At 55.1% G+C, this 18,590-nt stretch overlaps 1 protein-coding gene across 1 annotated transcript in view; it reads right to left on the minus strand.

Annotated features, from left to right (window-relative positions):
• TDRD9 (tudor domain containing 9) overlaps positions 1–18,590 on the minus strand; it is a 93,407-nt gene that overhangs the window by 38,060 nt on the left and 36,757 nt on the right. Inside the window, exons 9-17 of the mRNA XM_029950794.1 lie at positions 16,143–16,246; positions 9,885–9,949; positions 8,385–8,439; positions 8,145–8,229; positions 6,798–6,855; positions 4,164–4,268; positions 1,991–2,088; positions 1,249–1,380; positions 118–283 (exon numbers count right to left, since the gene is read on the minus strand). Coding sequence (XP_029806654.1) covers positions 118–283; positions 1,249–1,380; positions 1,991–2,088; positions 4,164–4,268; positions 6,798–6,855; positions 8,145–8,229; positions 8,385–8,439; positions 9,885–9,949; positions 16,143–16,246 — 868 coding nt within the window. The remainder of the gene's footprint in view (positions 1–117; positions 284–1,248; positions 1,381–1,990; positions 2,089–4,163; positions 4,269–6,797; positions 6,856–8,144; positions 8,230–8,384; positions 8,440–9,884; positions 9,950–16,142; positions 16,247–18,590) is intronic.

Here is an 18,590-nt window from a genome sequence, read left to right on the forward strand (position 1 = left end):
GCAGCCCCTGAGGACCCCCCTGTGCCCACAGCTCCCGCCCAGGCCCCCCTGCACCCACAGCCCCCTCCGTGACTCCGCTGCGCCCACAGCCCCCAGACCCCCTGTGCCTACGCTCACCTATGATGAGACACTCGTCCAGACACCCAAACACGTGCCCCAGGACTACGAGTTTGCCGAGCTGGTGACTCACGGGAAGCTGGGCCAAAACCCTCCCTAAGAAGGTCAGCTCGCCGTCATGGGGGCCCTCGGCCTCCCCCTGCGCGCTCACTGCAAGTGCTCCGACCTGAGGAGAGAAGTCGGTGCCGTCACCAAGCCTGCACTCAGTCAGGCCCTTCTCCCAGAAGGCAGGAGTCTAAACAGGAAGTGAAGACCAAATATAGGTAAGATTCTAAAAGACATCTAAGCTGACTTACGAAAATTTGATGCTACCAAGAAAATCCTTTTCATTTGCTTTTTGGAACTTACAACACATTTTCTTATTTTTTAGGAACCATGGCGCTGGGAGGTAAGGCTCAAGACACCCCACGTAAAGCACGCACGACACTAAACCAAAGGCCTCACTACCACGTCACACACAACGCAACGTGTTCAACTGTCTGTGCCAGAGAACGTCCTTGCCCTGACCAAGTGCTTCAGAGAAGATGTCAGAACAAAGGTACAACGCCAGAGCGCCCCCAGCTTTAAGGGCCACAAGACCGTCTACAGCCCCAAGAAGTGGTGCTCGGGCCAAGGCCGGGGCGCAGGCGGCAGGAGCCACGACCCCGAGGGGAACATGAGAGGCGACAGCCGGCAGGGGAAGAGCGACGGAGCTGGCGGGCACCAGCAGGCAGACACGGTCAGGTGGAGCCGCCCCAGCGCCCCCGAGGACGGAGCACCCAACCCGCGCTGGGGTTCGCCGCCCCCACGGCTGCAGAGAGGAGCGTTTACGGATGCCGCCCAGAGTCCTCAGGCGCCGTGCGCGCCCCTCTCCCGCACCAGCTTCGGCCAGCGGCCAGCGGGAGGGCCGGCCGGGCACGGGGAGGGGGAGCCAGGCCAACGTAAGAGTCCCAGCGAGGTAACTCACCAAACTGGGGTAAACAACAGGCATGGAGTCCGGTATCGACGCCGACGCGTTACATGTGCTTTTTAAAGCAAGTGCTGATTTGTGACAATCAAAATTCTTGAAAGATATCCCTGTTACAAAACGTCTAAAACGCACCCAACAGAACCGTAGCTCTCCCGGCGCTGGCGAACACCGAGCAGGCCTACCTCCTTGAGCAGAAGGACGGTGCGCTCAATGTCACTCAGACTAGGCGGAGAGAGGGCCGTTGCCAGCAAGGCTCTTGGTTCTCCCATGTCCAGTAACTTCACTTTCAGTATCGTGCTTCCTAACGGACAACGCTGAAGAGAGTAAAAAATTTAGAAACAAAATAATTAGATCAATTTACCTAGCCTAACTACACACGACTAGCACTTCAGAGACTGAGGCAGAAGAGGGGAGGAGAGAAAAAGAAAGAAAAACACAAGATGGAGAGAGACAAAGGGTGAGAGAAGGAGAAAGAGCAGGAGGGACAGGTATGTGCAGGCGAGGGAGGGAGAGAGGTGGGGCAGGGAGAGGAGGGAGAGAGACGGGAGGGGGAAGAGACAGATGGGGAGGGAGAAGAGGGGAGACAGATGGGGGAAGGGGTGGAGAGGAAGAGAGATGGGGAGGGGGAGGAGGGGGAGAGGGAAAGGGGGAGAAAGAAGGAAGAGAAAGAGAAGGAAGACGCGAGGACACAGAGGGAGCCAGCGGCGGGAGCCCCTCTCTCACTGGGCGCGCAGGGTGCCCGAAGCCCCAGCAGGACGCCGGGCGCTCGGTAAGGGCGAGCCAGCACCGGGAGCCAAGGCCACTCTGGCCCGACACTGATCTTCCTGGAAGCAGAGCGCTAACACCTAACGCTGTATTCCTCAGACCATTCGCTACAACTCTGTCCATGAAAAGCAAACGTTGGAAGTGACCAGAGAGTATTACCAACATCTCGGGGACAGCGTGGTCGGGGATGGCGCCGTCCCAGAAGTCCCTGCGGATCAGTCTATAGCAGTACCCTTTAGACACTCTTCCCGCTCGGCCTGCGGAGGAGAAACATCCAGACGCCATCTGGCATGAACCACTTTCACACGAGCATGAACAGTACGTAAGAACCACCATTAAATACTAAGAAAAACCCTTGTTCTCTTCTGCGAGACGCGGTCAGTGAAGACTTTAGGGTAAGCTGGTGACCAAAGAGCTCTCGTGCCGGAGATCAGCGCTGAGTTCTCCTCAGTGATCGGCCGCGTGGATCCAATGTGTTATTTGTAAAGAAAACAGCGTTGGCCCCAATATGCAACGATTATCAAAACACTTTAAGTACAAGAAATTGTCTGCAAATGTAAAGCTCATACTAATAAAAACACAAGTAGAAAGTTGGCGGGAGTGGGTGAGGCCCCCCCAGTGACGTGGCCGAGCAAAGAGACACTTGAAGGCTGTCACACCTGGGGCTTTCCGCGGTGGCCACCGGCGCCGATGCCCCCGAGAAGGCCACCGCCAGGACAGGGGGGTCGGACGCACGCGGCTCGGAGCCGGGCCAGGCCCCCACCACCGCCACGTGCGTGCCTCTCCTCTCGTGACTGGGCTGCCTGTGCAGCAGACCTCCTTTCTCCCAAAACATCATAAAATCTCCCGGGTGGGGGCGGGGGAGGGATGTTCTTAATAAAGACCCAGCTTTAAAAAATAGGGCAGTCCTGGGGCGCCTGGGTGACTCAGTTGTTTAAACATCTGACTCTTGATTTCGGCTCAGGTCATGATCTCACAGTTCATGGGTTCGAGCCCTATGTTGGGCCCTTGCTGACAGCTTAAAGCCTGGAACCTGCTTCAGATTCTGGGTCTCTCTCTCCCTGCCCCCTCCCCTGCTCATGCTTTTTCTCTCAAATAAAGATTAAAAAAAATTTTTTTAAGTTAATTCAGATAGGTCACAGCCATAAACACGGAACACACAGCTGAGAACCCAGAGGAGAAACCACAGGAGAAACCCCCTGGGGACACAGGACAGGGGAAGCGTTCGCACACAAGACACCAAGCACAACCCGTCGGAGGCAGACCTCAGGCAAGCTGAAGACCCTCCCCTCTGACAGACCCTGAGCAGAGGACGGGGAGACACAGCACAGGACAAAGGGGCAGAGACGTGCGCAGACCACAGCCAGCGTCTCCCGGAGGACTGGCTTCGAGGGCCCACGGAGAGCCCCCGGCCTCGGCCGTCAGCGCCAAACAGGCTGGAGGCGGGAACAGACGCTTCCCTGGAGGCCCCGGGAGGCAGGGCAGCACGGAAGGGGGGCTGGGGAATCGCACATTAACATCACAAGGGGAGACCACCGCGTGCCTTCAGAATGGCGACAATAGAAACGGCCACTAACACCAAACGTGGGGAAACTGAGTCCGACGCACCGCTGGGCCGCCATGCAGCCACCACGGAAACAGTCGGACGCAGCTTCTTATGAAAGCAAGCACGCGCTCACCGCGTCCCCCCGAAACGGCAGTCCGGGGCTCTCATCCCGGAGGAAAGAAGACGCACAGCCACACAAAACCGGCACACCAACACGGCGAGCGGCTCCGTCTGTGACAGACGCCCGAACACCCTCCCGCGGCGAGCGGTGCGGTGGAGCCCGGCCAGAAGAGCGACCGGGCCGCCCGGGCGGCTCGGTCGGGCGAGCGGCCAACTCGGTTCTGCCTCTGGTCACGATCTCACAGTCTGTGGGTCCGAGCCCCAAGTCAGGCTCTGGGCTGACAGTGAGGAGCCTGGAGCTGCTTTGCATTCTGTGCCTCCCTCCCTCTCTGCCCCTCCCCTGTTCACACTCTGTCTCTCTCTCTCAAAATAAATAAACATTAAAAAGTAAAGATAATTTAAAAAATAAAATTCACTGCAAAAAATGACAGCATTGAAATTATCAGCGGCCTGTCCGTCACGTAAAAGACTGTCCCCTAACTCTCTGGACGAAGAGAACCACGTGTTTAAATGAAGAGTCTGGTCATATGATTACTGCTGCTTAACACTTACAACTGGTTTCAGTAAAGAAAGTATCTGCCCAAGCGTGAAAACACAAAACCCACAACGTTTTAAAACATCCGAACGTGCCACCAGCTCACGCCGGCGCCGGAGCGCGGCCCTTACCTTTTCTCTGGTCACAGCTGGTTTTGGAGGCCCAGCTCAATCGCAGACTCTGGTAATTCGTATCTTCGTCACAAACCAGAGTTCTAGTCAAGCAAAAATCTATAACTGTCATTAAAAAAAGGAATGTAAACACCACGCTACCAAGAAATAACTGCAATAATCACAATGCGTACTGACCAAACAGCATGAATCACGCAGCCTTCAGAGTCCGCGCACACCACAGAAGCCTCTGGAAACGCACCAGCTGCTACTGACCGCCCAGGACAGAGGCTGTGGTCACTCTTTCTCCTAAGGACCGGGAGCCCTCGGGCACAAAGAGCAGAAGCCCCGAGGGCCCAACAAGCCGTAAACAGAGCCCATCGGGACCGCACCCCAGAGCATCAGAGGGCACGGCGCGGGGCTGGGGGGGCCCCGTCCTGGGTGGGGAGGGGCCCGCTGCCTCGTCTCCCCCTGCTGCAGCGCCCCCACCGGCGAAGGCCGGCTGCCGGAAGCCCCCCAGACCCTTCTCTGGACTGCTCCTCCCCGTCCTGATTGGGGAGCGGGCCTGCCTCCCACCAGGTGCCGTGCCCTCGCTGCCCCTCGCCAGCCCTCCCACACGCAGCCAGCCCTCACCGCCACTGCCCTCCTGGGCACCCTGCGCCTCGTTCGGTTCACCCCCCACCCATGCTGGCTCCCCAGTCCTCACACCCTCCTCCACTGCTCCCACCCGAATTCTGGTGACTTCCAGGCGCAGGAAGCCATGTCGGTGGCATCAGACTCCTGGTTCCGTGAACCCTCTCCTCCGATCGCCATGCTCCCCCCCTCCATCAGCCCCACTGACACCAGCACCACAGTGACAGCACGCGCCCTTCTCTGACCCGCCTCCAGGCCCACCCGGCGATCCTTACCCCGCCAACGGCCCGCAGTCTGTCTGCCGACCTGCTAGATCTCCTTCCACCCACCTCCTCACCTCCCCCTGCGCCCCACAGCCCTGCTCTGCTGGGCACCCCACCCGCAGCCCAGGGGCCACACTGCCACCTCCACTGTGCGGCCCCGGGGCCAGGGAAGGACAGACCCGGCAGGGTGACTGCCCTGTTTCCTTTGCAGGCCGCTAGACCTGAGTGGCCCTCGGGTCAGCTGGCCGTGGTCGATCAACCCGTCCGCCCTTAGGGTCTCCTCAAAGCTCCACGGCCTCCTCCCCGCCCCCGTCATTTTCAGTCTACACTGGCGGCTGTGCCTCTAGCTCACCGGGGAGGCAGAGGCGGCACAGGGCCTGTGAGCACCCCCGGCCACCCGTCCTCACACTCGGCCCTTCCCTGGGAGCCAGGGCAAGGTGCCCACGGGCACAAGGAGGCCCAGCACCCATGCGGTGCCCCATCGTGTCCCCGCACGAGGACGAGGCCGCAGCCTCTCTCCCCGCATGGCCCCCTGCCCCGTTCCCGCCACCCGGCCACTGGGTCTCCCGTCCGTCCCAGAAAGGTGTTCATTTGGGTCTGGCTACCCTTCAGCAGCCTCCCCATTTCTCTGCTCCCCGACAGCAGGACGTGCTGACTTCACGATCTTCCTGACCTCCAGCAAAACGCCCCAGAAGGCTCTGCGTGACCTGGACCGCCTGACCTGCTTGACCTCCCCCCTCACCTGAGCCAGCTCCCAGCCTCCGTTTCCTGCACTTGCTTTACAGACTGTGACCCTCGGTTCCTCCTACACTCTTCCCCCCTCGCCCCCCCCCACAGTCCCACCGACAGCGTCTGCTGCCCTCCCCCACCCCCCCACGCCGTCCCCTCGCACGCACCGTCCCTTCCCCTGCTATGCGCTCTTGTCTTACTTATCGCCTGTCTCTATCCCCCACCCCTGAAGATGTCGTGAGAACAAAGACTTCCTCCTGGTGACTACTTCCCCAGCACCTAGAACAATCCCTGGCCTGGAGGCAAGTCCCACGTGTACGTGTTTATCTGTCCAGCCACGCCGTCCCCGCTGCCCCTCAAATCTGGTCCTTAAGCCTGAACCACTTCTCCCACAGCTCATTCCTCACTCGATTCAAGTCTCGTCCAAACACTGCTCCCGCAGCGAGGTGCTCCCTCGTCCCCCTGAGAGATCACTTCCCCCATGACCGGAACCCTCCGATGCACCTTCCTACTCGGGGCTCTGAGCTCTGCCTGAAATGACGCGTGCTCCTGCCTGGCTTGCCCAGCAGCACAAGTTGCCACGAGACAGGGCTTCTGCGGGCTCGTCGCTGCTGTCCCAGCATCCAGAGCAGTGCCTGCACACGTGAGGCTTCAAACCATGAGTTAATGCATTTAGAAACCTCACTAATAGAGCCATCAGACAATGTCTCAGGGACGTGCACGCAGAGCGCCCCGCGCAGCCTCCCCGTGCTCCTGCCCGGTGCCCCTTCCGCCGGGGGGGGGGGGGGGGCACAGGACTCCCCCCGGGGCAGCCCCAGGCCCCACGGTCCACTAGGGCCCGCAAAGCGCCCCCGGAGGAGGAAATGGTGAACTACAAGCAAAAAGAAACTATGAACCGACTTCTCTAAATTCTCTCCTGCGACAACACAACACAGGCGTCGGGGAGGAGGAGAAGCGGCAGTTCCTGCAGGGGAGACAGACCTAGAAATACCGCAGGTTGTGTCGGGAGGAAAACAGACCAGTGTCTTACCGTACTTGACATCCGGAACCGTGACGGAGCTCTCTGCAATGTTGGTGGACAGAATGATCTACCAATCAATCAAAAAAAAAAAAAAAAAAAGCATCTGACTGTATACTCCAAACACTGGGCAAAGTTTAAAAAAAAGACTCAAGCTCAAAAATTATTTAAGATTCTTAACGTAAATACTGGATTCAAAATTTTACATTAACAGTTTTCCTATTTTACATAAAACACAACTGATCGAGTGTCTGGGAGGCAGGTGGGGGGAGTCGACCCGGGGCGGGGGGGGGGGGGGCTCAGCAGCCAAACTTGCGTGCTCGCAGCTCTGCCCCACACCAGGCTGGGGCCCTGAGCCAACTACTTACCCCCTGTCCTCAGAGATGCAGTGTGGACACAGACAATGAGCCCCACCCCCGGGGCCACAGTGAAGGTCGCAGGAGTTAACAGGTGTAAAGTGCTCACAACCGCTCCGAGTACAAAGTGTGTGTCCCACAACCAGTACCTGCAGCCCCACAGGGCTCGCACCCGGACACTGTGACACTACTGTCACTCAAGTCCTGATGTACACAGCTCTGGTCCACCTTCCTAACAAAGAGCTCTGCCTTCAAACAGGAGAAGTGCAGCCTCGCAAATGCGATGGACTGACAGTCACAGAACGACAGGTGACAGGGACCCGGAGCACAGGCATGACCGTAACGGCTACCCCTCTTCCTGGCACCGTCCCTCTCGGGGACCGCAAAGCCCACAGCAGGGCAGGTGCTTAAAGGCATCAGGCGAGAAGCCAGACAAAGACAGCTGTCCCAGACCCGGGCGTGCCGCTTCCAGGGCCTTGGGGTGAGCACGGGGCGAAGGCACATGCCAGCCGACGCCCAGAGGAAGGGCCGAGCCGGCAGCTGCCCTGGGCACCACACGCTCGCAGGGCAGCGGGGGGCCGGGCTGTGCACCCGGGCCCCCGGCCACTTCCAGCAGCGCCAGGAGGGCTGTGCCAAGACACTCCGCCGCTTCGCACACCGCCCGAGGCACAGAAGCCCTCCCTCGCCAGGACTGAGGACACAGGTTCCGTCCAAGGCCGCAGAGCAGGGCTGCCAGGCCCGGGAACGCCAGCAAGCAAAGGCACCAAAACCCACCAGCAATGATGCCGTCAAGTCGAGGACATAAAAAAGTGTCAGCCACCGACTTACAAAATACAAGATGAAAATGAAGCCACAGCCGTGGCTCGTCAGGCGAGCATGCGTCCGGGCGAGTCCCCACACCAGGGCCCGTCACCCCATGGGCGAGACGCCCGCCCCCTCCCGTGGAAAAGAGTCTGCGGAAAATGCTCCTGAAGCGCTTGCAACTCGCCCCCCAGGTGCCTACCTTCCTGTACCCAGGAACGGGACTCAGAAACACATTATTCTGTTCCTCTAAAGTCACACTTGAATGGAGTGGATACACCTGTAACCTAGGGAACAGATTACCGAAACAAAATGTCCATAAACAACAGACGAATGTGAGAACACACACAAGTGAGTAACTGTTCACAGAGACACTCGGAATCATTTGGGGCAAAAACAATAACGTACCAGTAAAAACAGAGCCACACCGTGTGAAACATACCTTTTGTGAACCATGTTTGTGAGAAGTTCATGCATACAGTTTATTTCACCCAAACCTGGAAGAAAAAAAGTGCAGGGGGAAAAAATGTATTTTTTGCTAAAAAATAAAAAACAAAAAAACCTTAAAATTAGATGACATCGTCTTCCAGAAAAGGCCTTACCAGTTCATTTTGACTCTGTTGTCCTGTTTGCCCAAACACATCTCAATTACAAATAAAAATGTACAATGAGATTAACCACTAATAACTCAAAAATATGACAAAAAAAAACACATTCTTCAGTTTTTCATCCCCAACAGTGCCTGCCTGCAAGTGAGGCATCTGAATAATTACATTTTTTATTTCCAAACGTTCTGTGGTGAACTTGTAACATTTTACAACCAGAAGATAGTATTCAAAAAGTCTTAATCACACAGATATGCTAAATTTTTTTCATTAGGCCAAAAAAGGGCTATGGATACATAAAACGTCCACATGCTTCTGTCCCAACCCGAACTGGGAGCCCCGTGTCCCCAAAGAGGCGCCGGGTCCTCGCCGCGGCCCCTCAGCACGTGGTTCTGTCTGCAAACAGCATCACTGCCGACGTAAGGAGCTCAGGTGAGGTCAGACCAGAGGGGACGGTCCCCGTGAGAAGAAAGGAGAGGGACAGACACACGGAGAGAGCGCCACGTTAACGAGGGAGGCAGAGGCAGGAGGGAAGCCACGGACCGCCACGGACAGGTGGCCGGCGGCCGCCGGAAGCAGAGGCAAGGGAAGGTTCCACCCGGAGCCCCAGAGGAAGCAAGGCCCTGCCGCCGCCTCGGCCTGGAGCTCCTGGCCCCGGGGCGGCGAGAGAAGCAAGTCCCGCTGTCCCCAGCCGGACGCCCCGGAGCGCCCCGCTACGCCAGCCCGAGAGCGCGGACACGGAACCGCCCCCGAAGGTCATGAGCGAATAAACCTCTTATCGAGCCTGCGTTCGCATAAACACGTAACAGGAAGAAGACCAAGTAAACTGCAAAATACCGTTTATGAGTGTTTTCTGCAGACAGTGTCTGACAGCTACAAGGCACTGATCTCACGTGGGGGCTCCTGAGCTAGCGCCCCTGCGGCTTGTCCGTGGTGCGCTATCACACGCGCGGCAGCCTTTGGGGACCATCTATCGGGGTGACTGCAAGTCCACCCCACTGTCAGTTAATGGAGCTGCTTCGGATTCTGTGTCTCCCTCTCTCTCTGCTCCTCCCCGGCTCACACTCTGGCTTTCTCTCTTGCTCTCTCTCAAAAGTAAAAATCATTAAACAAAAAAAAAAGATGAAAGCCTACAAAGGCAGCACAGTCTCCGCGATCGCGTCAGCGGGACAAAGGCTACAGCAAGAGGTCAAACTGAAAACCACATCTGTTCCTGTTCTCAGGATCTAAAAAGACTAAACACACTCAGCAAATACCATTTTTCACAAAACGGGCCTCACACAGACACAGCCTCCAACCAGGGCACTATAATCCCAGGTCCCAAGCGTGGCACTCACCTGGCAGAAACACCAACACGCTGCTCCGATCCAGCACAAACTGGGTACCCGGCCTGCTCTTGCTCCTGTTACAAATGTGAGCGCAAACGTTAATCCAGGGAAAAGCGGCCATCGCGGGTCCAGAGCCCCACAGCCCAGCTTCTGGCCATAAAAGGCTCTAGTATGTTCCTTCTTGTGCATAAGACAGAGGCCCCAGGACATGGCCCCACGGTCACTGGGGGGACCCCAAGCCTCCTGACTCCCATAAAACTCATCTGCCAAACTTTCCCTTGAGTTTAGTTATTGTAATCCAGAATCTCAAAATACAACACTTGTAAAATACCCCCAAGTAAACTTAGACTCAAACCGGCAGCTTGCCTTCCCACTCCTGCGAAATACGCCCTCGGTGTGAAATCGGAACGATGGCTCGCCGCACACCGTGCGCTCTCCCTGTGCGGGCGCCGGCGCCGTCACGGCACAAACGAGGCCCCTGCTCTTCGTGGAGCTCACGCTCCAGCTGGAGAGCCAGCCGGCGCTCAGCAGCAAGACACCGTCAGGAGGAGACGGCCGGAGACCGAGTGTCGCAGTGATAGCCCAGCACCCTCCCCTCCGCAGGTGCCGGTCTCGGGCGAGGCTTGGACTGTCGCTGATCGGCTCTCCAAGGACTCATAAAGGCTAGACTGGGGCGCCTGGATGGCTCAGCTGGTTAAGCGTCCGACTTCAGCTGGCGTCATGATCTCGCGGTTTGTGGGTTCAAGCCCCTCGTCAGGCTCTGTGCTGACCGACAGCTCAGAGCCTGCAGCCTGTCTTCAGATCCTGTGCCTCTTCTCTCTGACCCTCCCCTGCTCATGCGGTCTCTCTCTCTCCAAAAATAAATAAAAACATTAAAAAATAAATAAAGGCTAGACTGAAGACTAGTAAGATAAAGTAAACAACAAAAAATTCAACAAAACTCAAACCCAGGTCTTTGAAAAGATCAATGAAATGGACAAATCTTTAGCTTTTAACCAAGAGAAAAAGAGAGAATATTCAAAATACTAGAATGAAACGTGAAAGGGGAGCCTGGGTGATTCAGTCAGTCGAGTGTCTGACTCTTTGGCTCGGCTGTGATCTCACGGTCGTGGGTCCAAGCCCTGCGTCGGGATCTGTGCTGACCGTGTGGGACCTGCCTGGGATTCTCTGTCTCCTTCTCTCTCTGCCCCTCCCCAGTCCACACATGCACTTGCTGTCTCGCAAAATAAGTAAACATTGTTCTAAAAATGAAAGCAAGGACATCACTGCCAACTTCACAGAAGCAGAAAGGACTGCAGAGGAACACTACCGACGACTGCATGCCCACAAAGCAGGCAGCTGACAGGAGGCGGACACGGTCCTAACAAGACACAAACCACGGACACTCACCCAAGAAAAAAATCTGGGGGTGCCTGGGTGGCGCAGTCAGTGAAGCATCGAGCTTCGGCTCAGCTCATGCGTGAGTTCAGGGCCCGCATCGAGCTCTGTGCTGACAGCTAGGAGCCTGGAGTCTGCTCTGGACTGTGTCTCCCTCTCTCTCTGCCCCTCCCCTGCTCATGCTCTGTCTCTTTTTCTCTCTCAAAAATGAATGAGCATTAAATCACTTAAAACGTAATCCTACCATAACTAATAAATGACTTCAGCAAAGTTGCAGGATAAAAGATCAGTATACAAAAATCAATTGTTATTTAGATACACTTGCAATGAACTATCCAAAAATGAAATTAAGGAAATAATTTTATTCACAATAACATGAGAAAGAATAAAACATGGGAATATATTTAACAAGATAAGTGCAAAACTTACACTTTGACATTACCGAGCACTACTGAAAATGATCGTTAAGAATCTAAGGAAACAGAAAAACATGTCACCTTGGAAGACTCTGGTGCAGTTAAGACGGTAATACCCCTCGGAGCCCCCGACTCCGCACACCCCCGGCCAGAGCCCCGGCGCCTTCGGAGGGACTGACGAGCTGATTCTAACACGCGCACAGGGGCACAACGGACTCGGAACAGCCAAAACCGTCACCACTGAGAATGGAATTAGGAAGACTTCTAATTTCAAAATTACTTCAAAACAGTGGTGATCAAGGTGGTGTGGTGCTGGCCCAAAGACAGACACGGAGACGACGGAACAGGACTGAGAGTCCGGAAACAAACCCGTCCGTCCGTCCGTCCGTCCACGGCTGACTCACTGTCAAGAAGGTGCCGGCACACGAGGGGGACAGAGAATCTTTGAACCCACAGCCCCGGGACACGAGGCCCGCGCGCTCACGAACAGGGCCGGCCCCTCGCCTCACGGCACGTACGACTCAACTCAGAGACCCAAGACCTAGATGAAAAAACCAAAACTGTAACACTCTTGGAAGAAAACGCAGGGGTAAATCTTGAGGAGCCTGAACTTGGCAATGGATTCTTAGCAATAACACCAAAAGCATGGGCAAGAAAAGAAAAACCAGGCAAATCAGATTTTACCAAAATAAAAAACTTTTCTGCTTCAAAAACCACCAGAAAGAAAGTAAAAAGACGACCTTCAGATGAGAAATGTGAGAAAATATTTGCAAATCATATATTCGGTGAAGGGCTTGTATCTAAAATGTACAAAGAACTCTTATGATTAATAATAATAAAAACAATCCAATTAAATTCGAACAAAGGATTATGCCTCTAAATAGAAACACGCCTTTCAGGACGACACACAAATGGCCGAGAAGTCCATAACGCGAGGCTCCGCAGCCTCAGTCTCCAGGAAGAAGTCGGCCAAAACCACGGCGGGTCCCGCCGCACACACTAGGACGGCCCGGATCAGGGGCCCCCGGCGCCGGCGCCGGCAGGGACGGGGTGAAGTCGGGCCCCGTGAGCCGCCAGCGGGCAGGTGAGACGAAGCGCTGCTCCGGAAAGCGGCCCGGCGGCCCCTCCCCTGGCTGAACACAGTTCCGTGGGCCCCGCAGTTCGCCTCCTAGGGACACCCCCACGGACGATGAACCGTGTGTCCACACGAGTGCTGCACGTGACCTTTCACGGCGGCGGCGTTCACAAAAGCTGAAAGGAGAAAGGGCACCCACGCTGCCGTCAGCACACAAGCGGCTGAAGGGGCTGTGGTGGGCCCCGCGGTGAGGACGGCTCCAGACGCACAAGGCACGACGTGCCGATCCACGCTGCAGCCTGGATGAGCCGTGAAACCCGCAGTGAGAGGCCAGGCACCAGAGAGCACATCCTACAGGACTCCACCTACATGAAAGTCGAGACCAGGGACACCTACAGGGGCAAAAAGTTGATTAGTGACTGCTCAGGGCCAGGGGTGAAGGGAGGGATGAGCAAGAGCGTGAAGACTCGGGGTTTCTTCCTAAGGCGGTGACGATACTGTGAAATGGGCCCGGGAGCGGTGGGCATGTATGTGAATATTCCAAAAGCTACTAAGTTGTCAACATAAAGGGGTGACTCATACATTACATAAATTGTATCTTGATAAAGTCATTTAAAAATGAAGGGGGAAAGGAAGGTGAGCAGAGAAGAGGCGAACAGGAAGTTCCCCGTTTGCCACCAAGCTCACAAACAGGTGGAAATCAATGAACATTTTCTTAAGATAACAAGTAGCAGAAGCCTATGCAAGGGAGAAGTCTCTGGGGCTTCTATAAGATCCGGTAACTACAACAACAGAATTATAATCCTTCCTCACTACCAAGAAAGACCCTTACAGAGAGAGAAGGCCACACAGTACCTGTGACGTGTCTGAGGCAAACACAGACGCTGAACCCAGTCTGCCAACGCTTTTCAAAGGGCTCACAAACCAACCCCAACTCCGACACCTGCGCAAGACGTGCCCAAACACAAGCCATTCAGAAGAGCACACAGTAAAGGAACCATAGAGACTTTAGAGGCCAAGACAGAAAGAAAGCAGGGGCTGCGATCTCGATACTGCCAACGTGGAGCTCAGGCCCCACAGCATGAAGCGAGACAGAGCAGGGCACAGACAGGACGCCGAAGACACGGCTCACAGCAGCCGAGCCCAGAGCCTGGCGGGGACGCGGGGCGGCAGGGCCTCCCCTCAGCGCTGTGGGGAACGGGAAACAGCGCAGCCGCTCTGGAAGGCACTTGGGTGTCTACCCCAAGGAGCTGAAAACGTATGTCCACATTAAGGCGTGCACGTACATGTTTCCAGCAGCTTCTTTCAGAACCGCCAAACGTGGAAGCCGCCAAGACGTCCTTCAGCAGGTGACCGGGTGAACACACCGCGGGCCGCCCAGACGAGGGACTGCTGCCCAGCGCTGGGAAGAAATGAGCCACCGGCCAGGAGAAGACATGGGAGAAACTGAAACGGGTACTGCTAAGTGAAAGAAGCCAAGGAGGGAAGGCGCATGTGTATGATCCCAGCTACAGGACATTCTGGAAAAGGCAACACCAGGGAGACGGGAAAAAGACCCACGGTTGCCGCGGTTACGGGAGAGGGAGGGAGGAAGAGGCAGAGCAGGGGGACCTCAGGGCGGGGCACCAGCTCGGTGGACACGCGTCATCACGCGCTTGCCGGGACCGTCATGCGTGCCGCGGCGGCAGCGGCAAGGCTCCAGCGCAGGACATGGACAGCGGGGGGAGGGGCAGGCACCGCGCCACATCGGGCACATAGGAGCTGTGCACCTTCTCCTCCGGGTTGCTGGGAACCCAAAACTGCTCTGAAACATGAAGTCTATCTAAAAGGGAACAACATCCGCAAGGGCGTCTGGGCAGCTCAGTAGGTTAAGCGTCCGACTTGATTTCGGCTCGGGTCTCGGTCATGGATGGAGCCCTGCATCAGGCTCGGTGCAGAGCATGGAGCCTGCTTAAGACTCTCTCCCTCTCTCCCTCTCCCCGCTTCCCTGCTTGTGCGCTCTGCCTCAAATTAAAAAAAACAAAACCAAAGCCAGAAATCAATCTTTTAAAATAGAGAAGAAAGACACACAAAAATTTGAGGGAACTCAGACCCAGAGCTAAAATCACACACAACTGCCCGCAGGCTGGAGGGAGACAGGGCCGGTGAGCGCCCCTCATCCTCGGGTCGCGTTCAGGAGGACGGTCAGCCCACCAGTGAGTGCACACTTCACGTTCTGGCTGCCGCGAGGACGTGGACTCCCCGCCCTCGGGGACTGTCATGCCAACATATAAACTGTGTTCGTGTGAAGTAAAATGACCACAGAAAGGGTATTTTGTATACCACGGACTCCAAGTACCACTTCTGACCTGAAGTTACTCCCAAGGAAAAGTATGCTCCAGGTTTCAACAGTCCGGCTACACAAGCGAGCGAGTGGATGTCCAGCAGCCTCAGAGCTGGGGGCGTATCTTCTCTTTTTATTAATTTTCTTTAATGTTTTTATTTACTATTGAGACAGAGAGAAACAGAGCGGAGTGGGGGAGGGGCAGAGAGCGAGAAGGAGACACAGACTCCGAAGCAGCTCAGGCTCTGGGCGGTCAGCACAGCTGACGAGGCGAGGAGACGCCTCCACAACTTCCGGCGTGGCCCCTTCCACCCGCCTCAGACCAGGACGGACAGGACTCGGCATGTCTGGGCACTAGTCTCTCTTTAGGCTGTGACTGCTAGCTTTCAGAACTGTCAGTCTTAAAACTGTACTTGGTTTTCCAATAAAAAAAAACTGCAATGTACCAACTCTATTTTAAAATATACACAGTGAACGTCTGCCTGGGGGGCTCAGTCAGTTGAGCATCTGACTTCAGCTCAGGTCATGATGTCACAGTTCGTGGGTTCGAGCCCCACATCAGGCTCTGTGCTGACAGCTGGCTCAGAGCCTGGAGCCTGTCTTCAGGTTCTGTGTCTCCCTCTCTCTGTAGGACGCATCCCTGCTCATGCTGTCTCTCTCTCTCTCTCAAAATAAATAAAAACATTAAAAAACTTAAAATACACACAGTGAAGGGGTGACTGGGGGGGTTCAGTCGGTTGAGCGTCCAGCTTCGGCTCAGGTCATGATCTCATGGTTTGTGTGTTCAAGCCCCGTGTCAGGCTCTGTGCTGACAGCTCAGAGCCTGGAGCCTGCTTCTGATTCTGTATCTCTCTGTCTCTCTCTGTCTCTCTCTCTCTCTCTGCCCCTCCCCTACTCATGCTCTGTTTCTCTCTCAGTAATAAACATCAAAAAAAAATTTTTTTAATACACAGTGACTACTGGAGAAAGTATCTAAAGTTATATCTAAATATAAAAAACGCTAACCAGTTTCTAAATGAAGAGCAGACTATTTAAAACCATGCCCAAAGCACCCTGCCCAGAGGGGCGGCTCTTACCCGCTGTCCACCAGGTCCAGGTCATCGAACATCTGGATCAGGGAGACCGCGACCTCGTAGATGTCCTTAGTAATCACCGGCTCCTCCAGGATGTGAGGAGAAAGCTGAACCCAGGAAGAGAAAAGGCCAGAAGATCAGAACAGGATTACAAGGGGTCCTGGGGCCAGCCAGGGGCCTCTCTCTAGCACATCACTTTAACAAACACCCCAATAAAAAGAGTGTCACTTGTAGCCAATATGTGAACACTTGCTAAGTGTCAAGCTCTACTCAAGGTCCATCCCCTGTCCCCGTCACTGGAGCAAGCATGGAGTCAGAGTGCCAACACAGAGAAGCGGAGTGTCAGTCAGGAAAGACAGAGGGAGCCAGGGCCGGTGCCCCTCCCCCGTCAGGCGCCCATCCCCCACAAACCAGCAACATCACAAGGACCAGAGAAAGGTTCACCCCGTCACATCTGCCAACTCACAGACGGACTGTGCCCCAGTCATCTATGTGCCAGGGCACAGGCCACTGGACTACGGGTTTTTTTCAAATATATGACTTGCAGATATTTTATTCTCATTTGTGGCTTCCCTTTTCGTTTTGTAACTTTTTTAGCTTTTAAAAATCTTCTAATTTTTTTAAATACTTCATTTTTTAAATTTGTATCTAAGTTAGTTAATATATAGTGCAACAATGATTTCAAGAGTAGATTCCTGGGGCGCCTGGGTGGCTCGGTCAGTTAAGCCTCCGACTTCGGCTCAGGTCAGATCTCACGTTCGTGGGTTCGAGCCCCACGTCGGGTTCTGTGCTGACAGCTAGCTCAGAGCCTGGAGCCTATTTCTGGTTCTGTGTCTCCTTCCCTCTCTGCCCCTCCCCCTCTCATGCTCTGTTTCTCTCTGTTATCAAAAATAAATAAAACATTAAAAAAAAAAAAGAGTAGATTCCTTAATGCCCCTCCCCTGCGGAGCCCCTCCCCCTCCCCCCCACCCCGTAACCCTGTTTGTTCTCCATAGTTACGTCTCTTATGCTTTGTCTCCCCGTGTTTTTACATTGCTTTTGCTTCCCTTCCCGTATGTGCATCTGCTTTGTATCTTAAATTCCCCACAAGTGAGGTCACAGGACACTTGTCTTTCTCTGACTCATTTCACTTCGCACAACAGCCTCTCCTTCCATCCACGCGGCACATTCCTTCTGACCGCTGGGTAAGGCTCCGCTGTATATATAAACCCCAGCTTCATCTGTCAGTGGACACTGGGCTCTCTCCATGCCCTGACTATTGTCGACAGCGCTGCTATAAACACTGGGGTGCATGTGCCCCTTCGAAACAGCACCCCTGATTCCCTCGGATAAATACCTAACAGTGCAATTGCTGGCTCGTACCTGAAATCACAAAACTAACTGAGCGCAACGAATTTAAAACTGCCCTTCGGGCACCTCTGCAGAACGAGGGGGGTCGACCCCAGCAGCGGCCCCCCGCCCCCCCCCCCCGGGAAGCTGGCATCACCGGTCTGGGCGGGCAGCTTCGTGGGACCAGGGCCCCCACTGTGGAAGTCTATCTCTACAGCATCCATCACAACAGCTATGGCATAATTTCTGCAAAACCTATTTCACAGCCCTCTAGGGTTTTTTGCACCAAGAGTAAGAAGGCCTTTTCTGTGTATTTAACAACCTCACTTAGCAAGAGCTATGCTCAAAGCATTGCACTCGACTTTGTGAAAGACACATCGGGAGTCTACAGGGGATAAGCAGTTAGCCACAGATGCAAACTCTGTTTCCATTTTTAGAGTAAATTCAGTCAGCTGGTAAAAAAACACATTTTGTTATTATTACGACCCTACTAATGTAAGTATGGCACACCGACTTGTATTTCATCAGTAACTGTGAAGGAGCATGCCTAATAAACCTGTTCTTGATGCTCTATCTTTACCTGAAACGACGTTCTGCTTTATCCAAACAATAACCATAACAGAAACGTACCAGACGGAAACAGAAAGAAAGCATAATTTCCACAAACCCCATCAGTGGCATTCACACCCACGAGAACGGTTTTTCCACAAACCAGTATGCCTGGAAAAGGCATGTCACCACTCAAAAGTGACCTCCGACCCCAAGCATATCGTGGGGACACCACACAAGACACCGATGCAGCAGCGCTTTCCCCAGCAGGCCCCCTGGGGTGACCCGTGCAGGAGTCAGGGGCCGACCGCAGACCGGGACTCGCCCTCCTGGTGGCGCAGGGTGCCCAGGGCAACCAGGCCGAGTCCCACAGGTGGCGCGCTGCGACAAAACACGAAGCAGGGTGCACGGGGGCAGAAATACGGAGGGAACTGGTCACATGGCGGAAAGGGAGAGACGCGCTCCCCCACCAAGGTGTCTACGGCCCGGGCCGCCGTCGCCAGGAGGCCGTGGGAGCCGGCGCGTCGGCCCCGAGAGGAGGCTGGAGGCCCGCGTGCTGCCAGCCCCGGGAGC

Source organism: Suricata suricatta, chromosome 9 (assembly GCF_006229205.1).
Source record: "Suricata suricatta isolate VVHF042 chromosome 9, meerkat_22Aug2017_6uvM2_HiC, whole genome shotgun sequence".
NCBI classification, from domain to species: domain Eukaryota; kingdom Metazoa; phylum Chordata; class Mammalia; order Carnivora; family Herpestidae; genus Suricata; species Suricata suricatta.